Source organism: Salmo salar, chromosome 03 (assembly GCF_965601325.2).
Source record: "Salmo salar chromosome 03, fSalSal1, whole genome shotgun sequence".
In the NCBI taxonomy this organism is placed as follows: domain Eukaryota; kingdom Metazoa; phylum Chordata; class Actinopteri; order Salmoniformes; family Salmonidae; genus Salmo; species Salmo salar.
In genome coordinates, this window is record NC_138293.1 from 54,115,802 (window position 1) to 54,137,353 (window position 21,552).

At 41.1% G+C, this 21,552-nt stretch overlaps 1 protein-coding gene and 1 long non-coding RNA gene across 2 annotated transcripts; one reads left to right on the top strand and one right to left on the bottom strand.

Annotated features, from left to right (window-relative positions):
* Positions 1-24: 24 nt before the first annotated feature.
* lat (linker for activation of T cells) lies at positions 25-20,768 on the bottom strand. Its single transcript, XM_014192332.3, has 13 exons — positions 20,346-20,768; positions 19,044-19,158; positions 18,801-18,840; positions 18,551-18,582; positions 18,400-18,457; positions 18,260-18,309; positions 18,106-18,138; positions 16,134-16,170; positions 15,315-15,391; positions 13,246-13,347; positions 9,917-10,006; positions 7,873-7,959; positions 25-1,400 (listed from the first exon to the last, which is right to left on the bottom strand). The coding sequence occupies exons 1-13, from the start codon at positions 20,349-20,351 to the stop codon at positions 1,393-1,395; spliced, it is 735 nt and encodes a 244-aa protein (XP_014047807.1). The 5' UTR covers positions 20,352-20,768; the 3' UTR covers positions 25-1,392.
* On the top strand, positions 1,798-3,050 carry LOC106600741 (uncharacterized). Its single transcript, XR_001327893.3, has 2 exons — positions 1,798-1,973; positions 2,768-3,050. It is a non-coding gene; the product is annotated as an uncharacterized LOC106600741 (long non-coding RNA).
* Positions 20,769-21,552: the final 784 nt, after the last annotated feature.

The window sequence follows — 21,552 nt, forward strand, 5'->3', positions numbered from 1 at the left end:
AAGAGCGAAATGATTGAAAAGGTATCTTGTTCATTTAGATTTATTTTAAAGGTATATGACAAACATAAGCATTTGTGAATTTCACCATAAACTGATTTGAATCATTAATAGTAAACTATGCCACCCATGGCGCATCACCCAATCTTGCTATAACACAATGCATTCAGAAATCACACACATGGTTTAAGCCCTATTCTCACAGGATTAGTATTACTGTAGAAAGTCAGCTGTCAGTTTTTCCAGAGGACGATTCGGATGGGATTCATTTTTTCCCTCATTCAAAATGGACCATTATGACTGGAGGCTCTTCTAGGCATGAAGATATTTCGCATCTTGGGACAGCCTAATGGCCTTCAGTTCGGAGAAAGTCAAAAATAATGCATATCAATAAGAACCTATGCAGACTTAATTACCGGACGTATTTGGCACAGTATCATCCACTTCATCTTGTAAAAGAAGTATGGCACTAGGGAAGTTGTGACCAAACAGAATTTATCATTACGCTACATTCATAGCACTGTTTTAAGCATCAATGTGTTCCCAAGTGCATTCCCAAACCAGGTGCAGCACCTGTTAAACTGTAATATCCCTCAAAACACAGGGATGACGATTCACACTATCAGAGGACCCAACCTTAGGGATGGGATTATTAAAAAAAAAGTATTACTAAAATGGGACTGAAATTACAGATGTGATTTGTGCTCATGCACATTACACTAACTGAGCTCCCCCAGTGAAACTTATCCTGTCCGAATAGGGCTACAGATTATGGCAAAGCATTTCTTATATAGTGACAAAAGTAACTTCAACTATAAAACCAGATTTGAATGTAGTTAACATGATTCCACAGTAAAAAAAAAAAAAAGTATAAATACAGCTAAGAGAAAATGGGTAAACTAGAACGAACATTCTCAGGAGTCGTCAGCAAATCCATACATTGAAAACGGTAATGCCGTCAACATGGGTTCAAATCTGGCCTACTGCCCTTTGACACCACCTTTATCTTTCCCTACTGTCATCCTCTCTTTAATAGTCAGAAAAAAGCTTAAAGATAAGAACAAAAATCATGGTTATAGCTGGTAGCTCACAAGCAGCTGGGGCACCAAGAGAGGTGTTCGAAGCCATACAATAAATCTTACATGTCCTCCCTATGCCTTAATTATTACCGCATAGTTCGGAGAGAGACGGCTGGTGGATGAGATTAAGGTCTTTTGAAAAGTTTCATCAGCCACAGCAGTGAGTTGCACAGTGCTCTTGTCCATATTGCAGAACCCCTATGTAGATGTTAGTTACGCTGTGTAGTCTTTGACAAACTTGGTTGCACTCAAATCCAGCAGTCGAGCGACTCATCAATTCCCTCCCCGTCGGAATCAGCTACATGATGGGGAGGCTTCACATATCTAAGAGAAAAAAAGGAGTTCGTACCAACTTTATTTGTTATGTAGAGCTGAGTTTCAGAATGGTATCACCCACCTGCTTGGTTATTAGATGGTCTAGCAGTTCAAAATGGAACACAGTGTTTTTGCAACATGAAATCTTATTAAAATCGGTTCATATACACCCCCAGGAATGAGACTTTTGTTGTACATTTTCTGACAATGGAGCACTTAGATATGGTCTTTCATAGAATGTATGGGAATGACATAGTAAGGCATTTGTGAAAATTGTATAGCAATATAGAGTGGGAAAGCGGCCTTGCGGTTGGACAATTAAGTCACTGCAGTAAATAAAACATCTGTCCTGTCCAGGACCATAGCCAATCAGAGATGCATGCAAATCATCAATTTGCCACACGGGCCTGCCATCATTCACTTTAAACTGGACTGTGTGATTACAGGCCGTAGCAACAGTGTGCCTTTAGAACGCATTTGCCAAAAGCCACATGACTGGATTTCTGCAAATGTGTAAATACTACGGGAGTCCTCTTGCATTTGCGAACTTTATAGCCCTATTGATGAAACAACCATGAAAAGGTAGGCTCGCTCCCTCAGTTGCCTATGCACATCAACAACTAATGCTAGCCAGAGCTAAAATCTAACGGGAGAACATTAGATAAACCCTCAAACTTTTTTCAGCTAGTTGGGCATCAGAATCGTAGTGATAAACGACAGGGAATAGTAGCCTGCTTGTCCTTCCGCAGCATGCCTGCCAATGCATGCTTGTCCCAATCCACGTTTTGACAACTGAATGGGACTTTTATAAAATGTCCACTTATGTGCATAGGATGCATATAGCATTAACATTAAAACATAAGATAAATATTTGTCCAGCCTTTGCTGCTATGCATAATACGCTGCGACCCTAATGAAAAGGTATTTAACTCCAAATATTGTTTTGTTTGCCACTGCATGGATCACCGGTGCGGTGGAATGCAGCATTGCTGTATGGTGCACTCAATGTATTGTCGTTGAGTATACACGATTTTCTTATACATTTGTTAATTTGACTGATACTTATAAGAAACAAGATTGTCCACTTCCTCATTCTCTGTCCTGTTTTCGCATAGAGATCGTAGCGTTTTATTATGTTATCTGTGCACGCATGTGCGGCGCCATTCACATTTTAGTGGTCGCATACACATATTTAACAGATGTAATTTCGGGTGTAGCGAAATGCTTGTATCATTGCAAATAGGGCGTTATTGGTCGATTTCTTATTAAACTAAATCTGAAAAGCTTGTATGTATTTTTTAAAAATGTAATTTTATGAACCCAACCCCTATTTGTTCTATGTGCTCTTTATCTTATTTGTTGCTTTACCTCCACAGACGCTGTCATGAAGCACTTCCCGGGTGCAACAAAGGGACAAGTGGGAACGGCTTGAAACAGTAAAATGGCTGAATTGAGAATCGATGAAAGAAAATGAATAGGATTAAATTCAGTTTTGTGTTTGTTCAATTGTATTACCATGACTACAAGTAGCACTGAAATTGTGCTCCCGTAACATATGTTAACATGTATTGTGACAAAGGACATGTGAATACTGTGTGTCACACATGAGCATAAGGTAACATATTATGACATGTAATAAACACGTGAATACTACATGTATCACATATAGGAGCATAAGTATTATACATACTGTATAAGTCAAATGTCACGTGAAAATTATTCTATTTTTCAACATACAAGTGACGTGTGGCTACTTAAGCACTTATTGCAGGTTTTGTTTTTGGTAGCCTAGCTAGTGGCATGTGTACACTGTAGCATGTGTCTGTACACTTTCCGTCCACTGCGCTCTGTAAACGGGACACACGAAAGCAGCGCAATTGAAGTTGAATTCACTAATGCGAGCACATCACGCTGTAATTTCATTAAGTACATGACTCAATTATACTTGCCTGAGACCTTTTCGGGCCGCGGGCCTTGTGTGCTAGCCGATTAGCCACATTATGACTGACATGTGATCATTGCCCTTGCTAGTTTGATTGGATTAACATTCCAAGCCTTAGTTACAGTCGTCCGTTTTCATTCCAAATATTTAGTAATTGAAGATGAAACAGTGCATCACAAATGGGTGGAGGCAGCAAACAATGTATCAGGCCAGCTGTGATTTACAACCTGATAGCAATATTCTTTGGACTACCAAGAAATGTATTGGTGAATCATGTATTTATTATAAAATCCCCATTAGCTACTCTTCCTGGGGAACAGCAACATTAAGGCAGTTCTACCTTTTCATTTTATTTTTAAACATTACAATACATTTACAACAGATTGTGTGCCCTCAGACCCCCTACTCTATTACCACATATCTATACCACAAAATCCGTGTGTATAGTGTGTATGTTATCGTGTGTTTGTATGCATGTCTCTGTGCCTATGTTTGTGTTGCTTTACAGTCCCCGCTGTTCCATAAGGTGTATTTTTATCTGTTTTTTAAATCAAATTTTGGTTCGAGCCCGGGTTGGGGCGAAAAGAGGGACGGAACCTACACTGTTACACTTGCATGAGTTACTTGATGTGGAATAGAGTTCCATGTAGTCATGGCTCTATGCAGTACTGTACGCCTCCCATAGTCTTTTCTGGACTTGGGGACTGTGAAGAGACCTCTGGTGGCATGTCTTGTAGGGTATATGCATGGGTGTCCGAGCTGTATGCCAGCAGTTCAAACCGACAGCTCGGTGTATTCAACATGTCAATACCTCACAAATAAAAGTAGCGATGAAGTCAGTCTCTCCTCCACTTTGAGCCAGGAGAGATTGACATGCATATTAATGTTAGCTCTTTGTGTACATCCAAGGGTCAGTCGTGCTGCCCTGTTCAGAGCCAATTGTAATTTTCCTCAGGCCCTCTTTGTGGTACCTGACCAAATGACTGAACAGTAGTCCAGGTGCGACAAAACTAGGGCCTGAAGGACCTGCCTCGTTGCTAGTTCTGTTAAGAATGCAGAGCAACTCTTTATTATGGACAGAGTTCTCCCCATCCTAGCTACTGTTGTATCAATATGTTTTGACCATGACAGTTTACAATCCAGGGTTACAAGATTAACACTGTCATTACAAGGTTTAGTGAATGATTTGTCCCAAATACAATGCTTTTAGTTTTTGAAATATTTAGAGCTAACTTTTTCCTTGCCACCCATTCTGAAACTAACTGCAGCTCTTTGTTAAGTGTTGCAATCATTTCAGTCGCTGTGGTAGCTGACGTGTATAGTGTTGAGTCAACCGCATACATAGACACACTGACTTTAATCAAAAGTGGCATGATGTTAGTAAAGATTGAAAAAAGTAAGGGGCCAAGACAGCTGCCCTAGGGAATTCCTGATTCTACTTGGATTTTGTTGGAGAGGCATCCATTAAAGAGCACCCTCTGTGTTCTGTTAGACAGGTAACTCTTTATCCACAATATAGTAGGGTGTGTAAAGCCATAACGCATATGTTTTTCCAGAAACACACTATGATCGATAATGTCAAAAGCCACACTGAAGTCCAACAAAACAGCCCCCTCAATTTCTCTCAGCTAATCAGTCATTTGCGTAAGTGCTGTGCTTATTGAATGTCCTTCCCGATAAGTGTGCTGAAAGTCTGGTGTCAATTCGTTTACTGTGAAAAAGCATTGTATCTGGTCAAACACCATTTTTCCCCAAAGGTTTACAAAGGGTTGGTAACAGTCTGATTACTGGCTCAAATAGCTGACCAAAGGGGGCTTTACTATTCTTAGGTAGGGGAAAAACGTTTGCTTCCCTCCAGGCCTGAGGGCACACACTTTCTAGTAGGCTTAAATTGAAAATATGGCAAATAGGAGTGGCAATAACGTCCGCTACTATCCTCAGTAATTTTCCATCCAAGTTGTCAGACCCCAGTGGCTTGTCATTGTTGATAGACAACAATAAGAATAGATGGATGCATTGAGCTGCATCTATTCTGCCAACAACGCCTTACTGTATGTCATGGAATTTTGAGTTAATTATAACCTATTTTTAAAACCTATTTTCAAAGTTGGTTTTGAAGCACACTGGGAATCTGATATTTTTTTGTGATATGATTGTCTGCTTTTTTCATATCTGCAAAGTAGTTAAGATGCTGTCAGTTACACTTTAATAATATCAGGGATGTGATCAGGACAACATACCGTAATGGCTATGGGAGGATAGGTCAGTTACTATCAAATATGAGTAGAGAATAAGGTTGTGTCCCAAATGGCATCCCAATTCCTTTATAGTGAACTACTTTTGACCAGGGTCCATAGGGCTCTTGTCAAAAGTAGTGCACTATATAGGGAAGAAGGTGTCATTGGAACATAACACTTAGGACTATGTGACGCCGCACAGGGGTGGAAGAGGGGCGTTACTACTTCATAGGAGAAGAGGCATTGGAAAGAATATGGTGTAATTGCAGACCACAACTCAGGGTGTTTCTTGATGTGGGTGTTCCCTGATATCAGGAAATGCCAATTGATAACTGCCATTGGTCAGTTCCGGTGTTATGAAACTGATGGTTTCTGGACACAGATGTGTTTACATAGCAGGTTAGGATAATTAATGTTACAAGTTAGGAAAAGGGTTCGATTTAGCTACGGTGGGGGGGGGTTCGATTAATCTCTCCCAGGTGCCCGTGTAGGCGTGTTTTGCACCAGGTGAAAGTTGATTGCATTCGTTTTGGAAGCGGGCTGCCTCCCGGCATGAGCCAGGTGCCCCGTTCAAGTCCCACGGCGTAGTTGGCTCAAAACAAATTGACGTAGAAGCATTTGAAGTAATGAGTAGGATTCTGTGTTTTCGCATGCAAAAGTGATTGCTTTTGAGCTTTATCAGGAAAGTACCATGGGAATGCAGATGCCTTGAGCAGTCTTCTGCTGCGATAAACACCCACCATAACAGCTCAAGAGGACAGAGTGCTGATGTGCGTGGACACGGCACTCGTGACTGCAGAGCAAGGGAGATCCCGGACAAGTAAAGACACAGTACTGTCTAGAGTTAGAGAATATGTAGTAAGGGGATGGCCACAACAAACAGAAGGGACTGAATTCACACCATACAGTGTCAGGAAAACAGTGTTGAGTGTACAGGATGGTTGCGTTTTGTGGGGAGCACTAGTGATTATTCCACAGCCAGCACGCCAGGCTATCCTACAGCAGGGGGTCTCGCATATAAAGCCTTGGCTAGGAGTTATTTATGGTGGCCAAAACTAGATCAGGAGATAGACAATCTAGTCAAGACATGGAACACGTGTCAGGAACACAGAAAGGAACCAGCAGCAGCTCCACTCCACCCGTGGGAGTTTCCAGAGAAATCTTGGAGAAGATTGGCCCTGTGTAATTTATGTGCATTCATGGGGAAAATGTTCCTGATAATCATTGATGAAGATTCAAAACGGATGGATGTGTATCCGGTTAGTTCTGCTTCATCCACCACTACTATAGATGGCATACGACAGAAAAACAACCATGACAAACATACCAAGGGCTGAAATTTTGGAGGGGGACCCTGTCTTTATCAGAAATTTCAGTTGTGGGAAAATGGATTCCTGGATTCATAGACTCAGTGACTTGTCCTGTTTCTGACAAGGTGGTTCGCAGACATGTCGATCAGATTCTTGCCAGACGGGATGGAACAACAAGTGAGTTACCAGTTATGATGGCAGAGGACAGTCTGTTCTCTAGCTATCCCAGTGCTTCTGTAGTGCACATTCCTCAGACAGAGACAATAACAGAGGAAACAGTTCACCAAGAGGAGAATCCAGTTTCAGAGTCAAATACTCTGAGCCCGGCTCAGAAACAGCTGGTGGCTTTTCCACCGTTGCGAATGAACACTACCCCTAGTATACGTCATCCACAGAGGCACGCAAAGCTTCCAAGCGGCTTAAAAGACTGAACTCTGAACAAGAAAAGAAAAAAATAACTGTGATAAATTGTTTTTAAGAGACTCAAGAGTTAAAATACTTAGTTACCCAAGCATGTGAAAATAAAAGTGAACTTGTGAAATGTCATGTTTATTGTTTAAAATGACTGACTTGTTTAGATCAGTAGAGTACATAACAAGTTTAAAATAATTGTTTCAGTTAAAATAACTTTCAGATTTTGTTGATTTGTGAAGACGTAATATTGAAATCTTATGAGGGAATGAATGTGGTATTAACGTCATTACACATTACCAGGTTGTGTAGCACTTGAGTACCTATTGGTATCATTATTAGAGTATTGGAATGCACCCCAATACACACTGAGTGCAGCTGCGACAGCCTGCCTGTTACACCATGCTCCGGGTTAGTAATAAAGTAATCAATTCATAAAGGGCTACTACCTTACTCCTCTCCCAAGGCATAAAGACTTCCATGGGTTGTCAAAAGAAAAGCAGGGATTCCTGATTAATCAGGAAAAAAAATCACATCCCTGAAAAGTCATATTCTATTCAATGTACCAATGTGGGCTATACCTTTAGTATTGACATAGTCGTTGCCTTCATCACTGTCATCACTCTTTTCCACGTCGATATTCATGTTGCCCTCTGCTCCACTGTTTTCTGTGAACACAAACACAGGATTGAGGTATTTACACAGTGCATCCGGAAAGGATTCAGGCCCCTTCCCTTGTTCCACATTTTGTTACGTTACAGCCTTATTCTAAAATGGATTAAATAAATAATACATTCCTCAATCTAAACACAATACCCCATAATGACAAAGCGAAAACAGGTTTGTAGAAATGTTTTCAAATGTATAAACAATAAACAGAAATACCTTATTTACATAAGTACAGACCCTTTGCTATGAGACTTGAAATTGAGCTCAGGTGCATCCTGCTTCCATTGACCATCCTTGAGATGTTTCTACAACTTGATTGGAGTCCACTGGTGGTACATTCAATTGATTGGACATGATTTGGAAAGGCACACATCTGTCTATATAAAGGTCCCTCAGTTGACAGTGCATGTCAGAGCTAAAACTAAGCTATGAGGTTGAAGGAATTTTCCGTAGAGCTCCGAGACAGGATTGTGTCGAGGAACAGATCTAGGGAAGGGTACCAAAAAAATTCTGCAGCATTGAAGGTCCCCAAGAACACAGTGACCTCCACCATTCTTAAATGGAAGAAGTTTGGAACCACCAAGACTCTTCCTAGAGCTGGCTGCCTGGCCAAACTGAGCAATTGGGGAGAAGGGTCTTGGTCAGGGATGTGACCAAGAACCCGATGGACAATGATATAGCTCCAGAGTTCCTCTGTGGAGATTGGAGAACCAGAGGCCGGACTTCAACTCAATCTAACATCTCTGGAGAAACCTGAAAATAGCTGTGCAGCGACGCTCCCCATCCAACCTGACAGCTTGAGAGGATTTGCAGAGAAAAATGGGAGAAACTCCCCAAATACAGGTGGGCCGAGCTTGTAGCGTCATACCCAACAAGACTCGAGGCTCTAATCACTGCCAAAGGCGCTTCAACAAAGTACTGAGTAAAAGGTGTTTTTACAAAAGTATTAGATTTTTTATAATTTAGCAAAAAAATTCTAAAACCTGTTTTTGCTTTGTCATTATGGAGTATTGTGTGTAGATTGATGAGGAAAAAACACAATTTAATCAATTTTAGAATGCTGTAACGTAACAAAATGTGGAAAAAGTCAAGGGGTCTAAATACTTTCCAAAGGCACTGTATTGTCATGCATTTCACTTATGACTTGAACTTATTTTTTTTAAATTATTTATATATTGTAATATCCATGTATTTAAGTGTTATTTGGATATCAATAAAAAATTCAAAAGCATTCAACCACAAGATGTCACAAAAGCCCTATTCGCAAGGGACTAGTATTACTATAGAACGTTGGTTATGTAATTATTACCCCAGAATTTCAGTGTTTCCAGTGGACAATTCGGACGGGATTAGTTTTACCAAACTGCCCCTGTAATAATTTTTTTTCCCTCATTCAAAATTGACCATTATGACGGTAGTCTGAAGGCTCTGCTAGACATGAAGATACTTCAAATGTCTCGGGATAGCTAATATTGACCTAATGGCCTTCAGTTCGGAGAAAGTCAAAATAATAATGCATATCAATAGCAACAATGAACTGCAACCTATGCAGACATTTAATTACCGGACATATTTGCCAATTTATCAATTCATTGGCACAATATCGTCCACGTTATCTTTTAAACAGAGAAGTATGGCACTAGGAAGGTTGATATGTGACAAAACAGATCCTTCACCTGTGTGCTACGTGCATAGCACTTTGTTTTAAGCATGAACTTGTTTCCATGTTTTTACCTAAACTAGGTGCAGCATCTGTTAAAGCTCTAATGTCCCTCAAAACACAGGGATGACGATCCAGGTTAGTAATAAAGTAATCAGTTTTAAAGAGCTCAATCCTTCCCAGGCATAAAGAGTTCCATGGGTCATTACAACTGTCAAAAAAGCAGGGATTCCTGATTAAATCAGGAACATCCCTGAAAAGTTGGATTCTATTCAATGTGCCAATGTGGGCCATACCTTTAGTATTGACATAGTCGTTGCTGCCTTCATCACTGTCGTCACTCTTTCCCACGTCGACATTCATATTGCCCTCCTCGTCACTGTTTTCTGTGAGAACACACACAGGATTGAGGTATAGAATGCATTTGAAATTGTATTCAGACCTTCACTTTTCCCACATTGATACGTTACAGCCTTATTCTAACATGGATGAAATAGTTTCCCCCCCTCATCAACCTACACACAATATCCCATAATGACATAGCAGAAACTGTTTATTAGAACATTTTGCAAATGTATTAAAAACAAAAAATTGGAATATCACATTTACGTAAGTATTCAGACCCAGTACTTTGTTGAAGCACCTTTTGCAGTGATTACCCCTCAAGCTCTGTCAGGTTGGATGGGGAGCATCGCTGCAGAGCTATTTTCAGGTCTCTCCAGAGATGTTCGATCGGGTTCAAGTCCAGGCTCTGGCTGGGCCACTCAAGGACATTGAGACTTGTCCCGAAGCCACTCATTGGCTGTGTGCTTTGGGTCGTTGTCCTGTTGGAAGGTGAAGCGTTGCCCCAGTCTGAGGTCCTGAGTGCTCTGGAGCAGGTTTTCATCAAAGATCTCTCTGTACTTTGCTCCGTTAATCTCTGCCTCAATCCTGACTAGTCTCCCAGTCCCTGCCACTGAAAAACATCCCTACAGCAGGATGCTGCCACCACCATGCTTCACCGTAGGGATGGTATTGCCCAAGTGATGAGCGCTGCCTGGTTTCCTCCAGACGTGACCCTTGGCATTCAGGCTAAAGAGTTCAATCTTGGTTTCATCAGACCAGAGAAACTTGTTTCTTATGGTCTGAGAGTCCTTTACGTGCTTTTGGCAAACTCCAAGCGGCCTGTCAAGTGCCTTTTACTGAGGAGAGGCTTCCGTCTGGCCACTCCACCATAAAGGCCTGATTGGTGGAGTGCTGCAGAGATGGTTGTCCTTCTGGAAGGTTCTCCCATCTCCACAGAGGAACTCTAGAGCTCTGTCAGCGTGACCATCAGGTTCTTGGTCACCTCCTTGACCAAGACCCTTTTCTCCCGATTGCTCAGTTTGGCTGGGCGGCCAGCTCTAAGAAGAGTCTTGGTGGTTCTAAATTTCTTCCATTTATGAATGATGGAAGCCACTGTGTTCTTGGGGACCTTCAATGCTACAGAATTTTTTTGGTACCCTTCCCAGATCTGTGCCGCGACACAATCCTGTCTCAGCGCTCTACGTACAATTCATTCGACCTCATGGCTTGGTTTTTACTCTGACACGCACTGTCAACTGTGGGACCTTATATAGACAGGTGTGTGCCTTTCCAAATCATGTCCAATCAATGGAATTTACCACAGGTGGACTCCAATGAAGTTGTAGAAACGTCTCAAGGATGATCAATGCAAACATGATGCACCTGCGCTTAATTTCGAGTCTCATAGCAAAGGGTATAAACACTTATGTAAATAAGGTCTGGTTTTTTTGTTTGTAATAATATTGCAAACATTTCTAAAAACCTGTGTTCGCTTTGTCATTATTGGTATTGTGTGTAGATGGATTAAAAATAAAAAATCCTCATCAATTTTAGAGTAAGGCTGTAACTTAACAAAATGTGTAAAGTGAAGGGGTCTGAATACTTTCCGAATGCATTGTATATGTACACTCCAGTCCACAACCCATGTGATGTTTATACTGATAAGCGTACAGGACAGATTTTTATTGCACCACATTGACATATCATATGAACACAATGTGAATACTCGAGACAGCATTTTATCAATAATATTTAATTGCCCACCAAGACGCCTTTTCCAGATTTCTAAACCTCTATAATGTTCTGCACGTTTCACAAAAACTTGAATGCGGAAATAAATCTGCTGGTGGTGGCAACATTTACGTACATGCAAATTAGTGCTCAATTCAAGCTGTATCGATGAAGCGTTCCAGATTGCGAAGCCTTTACATTTCAATCACGCTGCAATGCTGCGATAAGGATGGATACAGCCCTTAAAAAGAACAAAACTCAGGGTTTCCTAAATGTACATATTTGTCATGCATTGGACTTGTGATCTCAACTGAAATGTTTTATTGTGTAATATCCATGTGTTTAAGTGTCTTTAAAGCTCTATTCACACGGGACTACTATAGAACGTCAGTTCTGTAATTATTACCCCAGCATGTCAGTAATTTTACCAAACTGCCCCTGTAATTCTTTTTTCCCTCATTCAAAATTGACCGTTTTGACGGAAGCCTGGAGGCTCTTCTAGGCGTGAAAATATTTCACATGTCTAGAGATAGGTCAATATTGACCTTCAGTTCAAATAATAATGCATATCTATAGACCCCTTTATGCGTTTACAAACATTGCCGCAAGAGGGCGGTGCACGCAATTTGGAAGCAGAACAAAGGGGAGTTCTTATAGAACGCCAGCAAAAAATGCCTCTATTTACATGTTGCTTATGAGTGCATTTCACACTACTTTTGGATTATAATTGGATTTTAAGGCTCCTATGAATGTCCTACTTAATATACTGTTTGTGTAATCATCGCAAATCAACTGCATTATACATTTTTTTTTTTAAAACACTTCAACCAGTAAAATGGCTCTTTGGCTAGCTTTTGCTACAGCCTATATCAATGAGCATTAGCATTCTAGCTAACAACTGCTGCATCCAAAAGTTATTTTGCAAAGATCACAACCAAACCTAATCCTAGTGACTGTTCAAGCAATAATCAAAACATAATTGTAAGAGTATGAGAACCCCTAACAGTTTATTTGTTTAAAAGTAATACAACCTTAAGGCTAGGCTGTGTTGAATGGGCGCAGATGGCGATGACTTTCTTACTGTCGCCAAGAGTCGCGAGCATCTTTGCGTGACGTCAATGTGTCGTGCACTGGAAAAGGGTCTATAAGAACCATGAACTGTAACCTATGCAGACATTTAATTACCTGACGTAGTTGGCAATTTATCAATTAATTGGCACAATATCGTCCACTTCATCTTTTAAAAGAGAAGTATGGCACAAAGAAAGTTGATATGTGACAAAACAGATCATTTGTCTTTAGGCTACATGCATAGCACTTTGTTTTAAGCATCAATTTGTTCCCATATTCATACCCAAACTGGGTGCAGCACCTGTTAAACTCTAATATCGCTCAAAAACACAGGGATGACAATCCAGGTTAGTAATCCGTTTTAAAGAGCTCACTCCTTCCAAGGCATAAAGAGTTCCATGGGTTATTACAACTGTCAAAAAAGCAGAGATTCCTGATTTAAAATCAGGAACATCCCTGAAAAGTTAGATTCTATTCAATGTGCCAATGTGGGCCATACCTTTAGTATTGACATAGTCGTTGCTGCCGTCATCACTGTCATCACTCTTTTCCACGTCGACATTCATATTGATTTTCATATTGTCAACCGCGCCACTGTTTTCTGTGAACACACAAACACACACAGGATTGAGGAATATACTGTATATGTACACTCCAGCCTAAAACCATTGTGATGTTTATACTGATAAACCTACAGGATGGATTTCTATTGCGTCACTCACCCTGCTCTTTGTCCTCCTCTGCTTCACATTGACATATCATACAAACACGATGTGAATACTCCAGACAGCATTTTATTAATAATATTTCATGGCCCATCAAGACGCCTTTTCCTGATTTCTAAACCTCTGTATAATGTTCTGCACATGTGCTTCACAAAAACTTGAATGAGGAAATAACTATGCTGCTGCTGGCAACATATACATGCAAATGAGTGCTCTATTCAAGCTGCATCGCTGAAGCGTTCCAGATTGGGCACCAGAAATGTTAAAGTAATTTGAAGCGTTCACCTTGAATGCAGTTTTCGCCAAAGCGGGAACGTAGCCTTTACATTTCAATCACGCTGTAAAGCTGAACTTCTGCGATAAGGTTTGAATATATATTGTCATGAATTGGAACTGAACTGAATTGAACTGAAATGTTTTATTGTGTATGTATTGTGTAATATCCATGTGTTTAAGTGTCTTTAAAGCCCTATTCGCACGGGACTAGTATTACTATAGAACGTCAGTTATGTGGAAAAAGTATACATTGTCATACTTCAGTAAAAGTAAATAGAAAATTGCTCAAGTAAAAGTCACCCAGTAAAGTACTACTTGAGTAAGTCTAAAAGTATTTGATTTTAACTATACTTAAGTATCAAAAGTAAATGTAATTGCTAAAATATACTTAAGTACAAAAGTAAAAGTATAAACTATTCCAAATTCTTTATAATAAGCAAACCAGATGGCACCATTTTATTTTTATTTTTGTATAGCATGGGCCACACTCCAACATCATTTACAAACGAAGCATGTGTGTTTAGTGAGTCCGCCAGATCAGAGGCAGTTGGGATGTTCTCTTGATAAGTGTGTGAATTGGACAATTTTCCTGTCATGTTAAGCATTCAAAATGTAATGAGAACTTTTGTGTATCAGGGAAATTGTATGGAGTATAAAGTACATCATTTTATTTAGGAATGAAGTAAAAGTTGTCAATACTATTTTATATTTAAGTACAGATACCCCAAAAAACGACTTAAGTAGCACTTTAAAGTAATTTTACACCACTGGTTATGTAACCATTACCCCAGCATGTCCGTTTTTTTCCAGTGGACGATTCGGACGTTATCAAACTGCCCCAGTAATTCTTTTTTTTCCCCTCATTCAAAATTGACCGTTATGATGGAAGCCTGGAGGCTCTTCTAGGCATGAAGATATTTCACGTCTAGGGATAGCCTAATATGTACCTAATGGCCTTCAGTTTGGAGAAAATCAAAATATTAATGCATATCAATAAGAACCATGAACTGTAACCTATGCAGACATTTAAATTACCTGACATATTTGGCAAATTATTAATCCATTGACAATATCGTCCACTCCATCTTTTAAAATGACAAGTATGGCACTAGAAAAGTTGATATGTGACAAAACAGATCCTTCACCTGTGGGCTACGTGCATAGCACTTTGTTTTAAGCTTGAACTTGTTCCCATGTTCTTACCCAAACTAGGTGCAGCACCCGTTAAACTCTGTAATATCCCTCAAAACACAGAGATGACCTGTGAGTTTGCCGAAAAACAGGACGTTTTTAGGGCTGGGACAATAAACTAAGATTCGGATGGGACTAAAATTACACACGGGACTAGTATTACTATAGAACGTCGGCTATGTAATTATTACCCCAGAATGTCCGTTTTTCCAGTGGACTATTTGGACGGGATTAGTTTTACCAAATTACAGACGTGGTAATTTGTGCTCATGCACATAATTACATTACCTGAGCTCTCCCATTAAAATGTATCCCATCCGAAAAGGGCTAAAGTAATGAGTCATTTTCAGTCATCTCTCCACCCTACGTTACCTACCTGTGCCTTGGGAGCTTAGACATTGGTTGGAATGACGCAGAGACCCAGTCCCAGGAAGAACTGATGGTAACACCATTCTATAAAGGAGGAGTGAGAGAGAGAGGTTACACAAAACCCGAGAGACCCCAGTACTCTATAGCCACAGAATTAACATTCATTTAATTTAGCGAAGACAGTCTACACAGTAACAATTGCCAGTTTTCTTCCCAGGAAGTCCTGGAAATGCAAAGTGTAACATTCACAGTGAGGCACTGACATACAGTATATACCGAGTATAAAAAACATTAAGAGCACCTGCTCTTTCCATGACACAGATTGACCAGGTGAATCCAGGAGAATGCCATGATTCCTTATTGATGTCACTTGTTAAATCCACTTCAATCAGTGTAGATGAAGGGGAGGAGACAGGTTAAAGAAGGATTTTTAAGCCTTGAGCCAACAGAGACATGGATTGTGTTCGAGTGCCATTCAGAGGGTGAACGGGCAAGACAAAATATTTAAGTGCCATTTCGAATGGGGTATGGTAGTAGGTGCCAGGCACACCTGTTTCTGTCAAGAACTGCAACACTGCTGGGTTTTTCACACTCAACAGTTTCGTGTGTGATTCAAAAATGATCACCCACCCAAAGAACTTGACACAATCTGTGGGAAGCATTGGAGTCAACATGGGCCAGTATCCTTGTGGAACACTTTCAACACCTTGTAGAGTCCATGCCCCAACTAATTGGGGGGGGGGGGGGGGGGCAACTCAATATTTGAAAGGTGTTCCTAATGTTTGGTATACTCAGTGTATTTTGTTTTAATTAAATTAACACTCACAGGTATCCTTGTTCATAGCTGTCCTCGTTGACATACTCTATAGAACAGAGATGGGAGAGAGACACACACACATGGCTGTCAATCAATCATGTCAGAGAATGAAGTACCATCGAAAGTATTCAGACCCCTTGACTTTTTCCACATTTTGTTAAATTACAGCCTTATTCTAAAATGGATTAAATAGAAAAATATGCTCAGCAATCTACACACAGTACCCCATAAAGACAAAGCGAAAAAACTGTTTTTTTTAGATTTTTTTGCAAATGTATTAAAAATAAAAAACAGAAATACCTTATTTACATAAGTATTCAGTCCCTTTACTATGAGACACAAAATTGAGCTCAGGTGCATCCTGTTTCCATTGATCATCCTTGAGATATTTCTACATCTTGGAGTCCACCTGTGATAAATTCAATTGATTGGACATGATTTGGAAAGGCTCCCACTTGTCTATATAAGGTTGACTGTGCGTGTCAGAGCAAAAACCAAGCCATGAGGTCAAAGGAATTGTCCGTAGAGCTCCAAGACAGGATTGTGTCAAGGCACAGATCTGGGGAAGGGTACCAAAACATTTCTGTAGCATTGAAGGTCCCCAAGAACACAGTGGCTTCCATCATTCTTAAATGGAAGAAGTTTGGAACCACCAAGACTCTTCCTAGAGCTGGCCACCCAGCCAATCTGAGCAATCGGGGGAAAAGTGTCTTGGTCAGGGAGGTGACCAAGAACCCGATGGTCAATGACAGAGCTCTAGAGTTCCTCTGTGGAGATGGGAGAACCTTCCAGAAGGACAACCATCTCTGCAGCACTCCACCAATCAGGCCACTCCTCAGTAAAAAGGCACATGACAGGCCGCTTGGAGTTTGCCAAAAGGCACGTAAAGGACTCTGACCATGAGAAACAAAATTCTCTGGTCTGATGAAACCAAGAATGAACTCTTTGGCCTGAATGTCAAGCGTCACGTCTGGAGAAAACCTGGCACCATTCCCTACGGTGAAGCATGGTGGTGGCAGCATCATGCTGTGGGGATGTTTTTCAGCGGCAGGGACTGGGAGACTAGCAGGATCCAGGCAAAGATGAATGGAGCAAAGTACAGAGAGATCCTTGATGAAAACCTGCTCCAGAGCACTCAGGACCTCAGACTGGGATGAAGGTTCACCTTCAAAACAGGACAATGACCCTAAGCACACAGCCAAGACACCGCAGGAGTGGCTTCGGGACAAGTCTCAATGTCCTTGAGTGACCCAGCCAGAACCCGGACTTCAACCCAATCTAACATCTCTGGAGAGACCTGAAAATAGCTGTGCACCAACGCTCCCCATCCAACCTGACACAGCTTTAGAGGATCTGCAGAGAAGAATGGGAGAAACTCCCAAAATACAGGTGTGCCAAGCTGGTAGTGTCATACCCAAGAAGACTCAAGGCTGTAATCTCTGCAAAAGGTGCTTCAACAAAGTACTGAGTAAAGGGTCTGAATACATATTTAAATGCTTTGTCATTATGGGGTATTGTATGTAGATGAGGGAAAAACAATTTAATACATTTTAGAATAAGACTGAAAACTTAACAAAATGTGGAAAAAGTCAAGGGGTCTGAATACTTTCCGAAGGCACTGTATGAATGGTTTAATGTCCAAATATCTGAATGAATGTGAGTAGGTGCACATGTAGGCAGGTACAGTAGCCTAGCGGTTAGAGCTTTGGGCCCGTAGCCAAAAAGTTTCTGGTTCAAACACAGAAGCCAACAAGGTGAAAAATGTGTCCATGAGCAAGACACTTAACCCTGGCTCAATATGGCTGACCCTGTAAAACAATACATTTCACTGCACCCATTTGGTGTATGTGACAATAAAACACACACATTTTCACCTAAGTAGCAATGTGCCATTTTTCAAAACTTCTTCAACAGTTACTGTACACACAAGTTTGAGGGGATCAATGTTACTGAACACGGTAGGATATAACGTTTACATTACCATCTCCTGGACTCTCATAGCCGTCATTACTCTCTGCAAGAAAAAAAGCAAACTATTAAGAAGGAAGGAACACTATCGAGATAGTGGCGGAGGAAGGAAGAAAACAAGTGGAGAAAATAAACATTTGATGTAGAGGAAGAGCGAGACATCTCACCATTTTCAGTCGGTGTGACAGAGTTCGGTCTCAGAACGATCTGTGGTGAACTGTGGGATAGAAAGGCAGGTACATTTCACTTGACGGGTAATATGAGTCATTGTCTGTGTGCGTGTGTGTTTGTGTGTGTAGTAGCTCACATGGGTGAAAGAAGGCTGGAAGGGGGAGCACCCCAGCTTGTGGCAGCAGAGGGGTTGTCTGAGAAAGAAGGTTCATCATCAACATCAATTTTTCTGAAGATGTTTCATGAAAAGATTTGGGTAGAACTTTAGTCATCACACACATACTCACATGGTGGGTGGGCCAAGCCAAAACCTGGGGTGCTGAGTGGGGAAGAAATCAGAGCGTTGGTAGAGGTTTGTACATGCACGGATATCAGCTGGAGATTTGTGCAAACATTCAGGCGCACTTCTGGTCATCTCGTCTGGTACACTTAAACAGTGCACCGGACATATATTACAAGCGCCACACAAACTTTTGAATATTTGGTTTCATTTTTATTAATAGGCACTGAATAGTTGTTTAATGAAAAAGTGCTTACTGCTGAGTGTAATCCTCACTGTAACGCTGCTGAATGGACGCTGAGGAGAAAGAAAATGATGTTCTGTAAATGCGCTTTATTATTTCTAATTATTGACATTTAACCCTTATTTTACCAGTTAAGCTGACTGAGAAGAACACTTTCATTTACAGCGACAATATTTACTACATAGAGCCCAATTTAATTCAATACAACTTTATTGATTCCCTCAAAAAAGGTACAGGAACGAAGCCTTGGTATTACTAGGCAGGTTGTGTCTTCTGCAGCTGAGACACAGGCCAGTCAACAGGATGAGTGACAGGGCGACCGCTCCACCCAACAGCAACGCATACAGCTGCACAGACACCTCCATCACTGTCTGCAGGAATAACACAAGCACAAACTCATCCAGTCAGATGACACTTTTGACACGACACTATTAAAGCATTATTATGCTGTCTTCTCTGACCCAATTTAAGAATTGTCTTGAACTAAGAAGCAAGTTAAATGGAGATTCTCAATATAAAGTGATATTTTTTGTCCTAGACAAAATAATGGCCCCTAACATTTTTGAAAAATATCACCTCTGAATGAATAGGAATGCGGTTGTCATTGTTATCATCATGTCATTTTCCTTCCTTGTGGTTTTTGATTCTCCATTTCACACATGCCATCTCTAACTTTCTTGCTAACTATCACTATCAGCGGTTCAGTTCAGCTTCCTAATGCCAGGAAACGGATTTCCTGCATTTTAAAGTTAAAGAAAATACCAGCACACTCTTAACACACTGTGTGTAAATCAGACACCTTTCTGTATGTCACATAATATCTACAGTAAAACTCCATGCAAAACTGACACAAAATAAGACTACCTCAAGAACAGACACGACTACAATGACACTACGGTGTGGTACCATAGGGCTGGCATTTACTCATTTGCAGAACCTTGCTCCCTCCAAACCTTTTAATAGGTAGTGAGTTGAACTCAAACGGGCCCATCGTTGTGACAAATGGTGTCTATTTTGTGTCTCGACACTCCTCCTGGAGAGAGCCATGAGGGTGACTTTTCTGCCAAATTCAGACTGGTCTAGATTTGGTAGGGAGAGAGGGGGGGGGGAGCGAGGGACGGCTGATCTGAAGGGCTAGCTTAGATCCAATTAGGTGGTATAGTACAGAGCTGCTGAACCTGAGGAGTTCAGAAAACCTGGGCCATGGGCGGGTGGCCATGACGTTGAAGAACATTCAGATTCAGTCAAAGTAATTTATATCTATAACCTTGTGAACATGTCTCCATTTGGAATTCATCGTGGGTTAATCAACATTGCTGAGTACCAGGGATGGGGTCAATTCCAGAAGTACACTGAAACTCCAATACTCTTCAATGCTTTTCACTGGGGAAAATGTGGAATTGGAATTTGGTTTACTTTCTGAATTGAAATTGAACTGACCCCAACCCAGGTGAATAAATCAACAAGTTACTTTTTCACTTCTAGCTTATTCTCTACTAACCTAGAGGTTAAGAACCTAGGCATAAAGTAGGAGTCAATCAGTGGAGGGAGTTCTTACCAGCATGTGTTGTGTAGATTTCCAACAGAGCGTTAGGTCATAGGTTGCTGATGATCTGCCAGGTGGTCAATGAGACTGGTTCTAAACCGGAGGTCGAGTTCCGGCCGAGTTGACCCCAATCCAATCCCCAGACCAGCTCAGTCGTCAGCTACACTGAGATGCGCCATTTTGGATGCATCTGATCTTCTGTCTGTTGCTCAAATCCCTATCCTACCACATGCAACTCTCCCTAGCTGTTCTTTTTGTTCACTCTTGAGTTTTCCCTCCCTTTCAGTTAACTGTAAGGAACCTTGACTATAGCAGCTTGACATAGGTGCCTTCCTCGATGCACCTTTTGGTCTGTATGACCTGTTCAGTCGCCTCCTCCTTCCCTTCCTCCCTCACTCTTCTCATCAACTCTCCTACCCTGCCGTCATCTCAGCCTCCCCCAATCTGTCTTTTTTCTATCGTTCTCACAGTGTTGTTTCAGATCATCCTCTCCCCACCACCGTACCTCTGATCTTATCGCCTCCTTCTCGCTACTTTACTTGGAGAGACCTGAAAGGCACATTAAAATACGGGGAATGACAAATGTTCAGTTCGTTTCAAGATGTACCATCCTATAGATCTAAATCAAAATCCTACGCCGAGGTACCCCAAGGGTCTGTATTTGGACCAATGTTTATGCTGTAGAGGGAACAGTGAGAACAGCATAAGTGGCCAACAGTCAGACACTTGGCTATCATTTGGTCCATGCGAGTCAATAATCACTTACCATCAACTAATAATTGAGCTGTCAGTAATAATACTTTATTTTTGAGTCAGGGATGTAGAATCTGAAAGTCAACTCAAATGTCAGTTAGATTAAGTATACGACAGACATGGAATGGCAAATCATGACAGGTGCCTCCTAAAGCGCTGTGTGTGTGTTCCCATCATCAGTGTACTCATTATTATTCTCTCCAGACAACTATTTTAGGGGAAATGTTTCCACCACTATAGATGCTCCTCTAGCAGACCGCCATCAGAAAAGCTGGTTGGCATGGCACCCACACATATAAAATGGCTGCCGGGTGCCTCTGTGGTAGCGTTTAGTGTTACCATCCTGGTTTAACTGCCAGAGCCTCTGAGAAGGCACTAGTTCTCAGAAGAACTTAAAATGTCAAACTGCTCTGGACACACACACAGTTTCGCAGCAGCGTTACGTTTGAATAGTGTGAACGTTGCA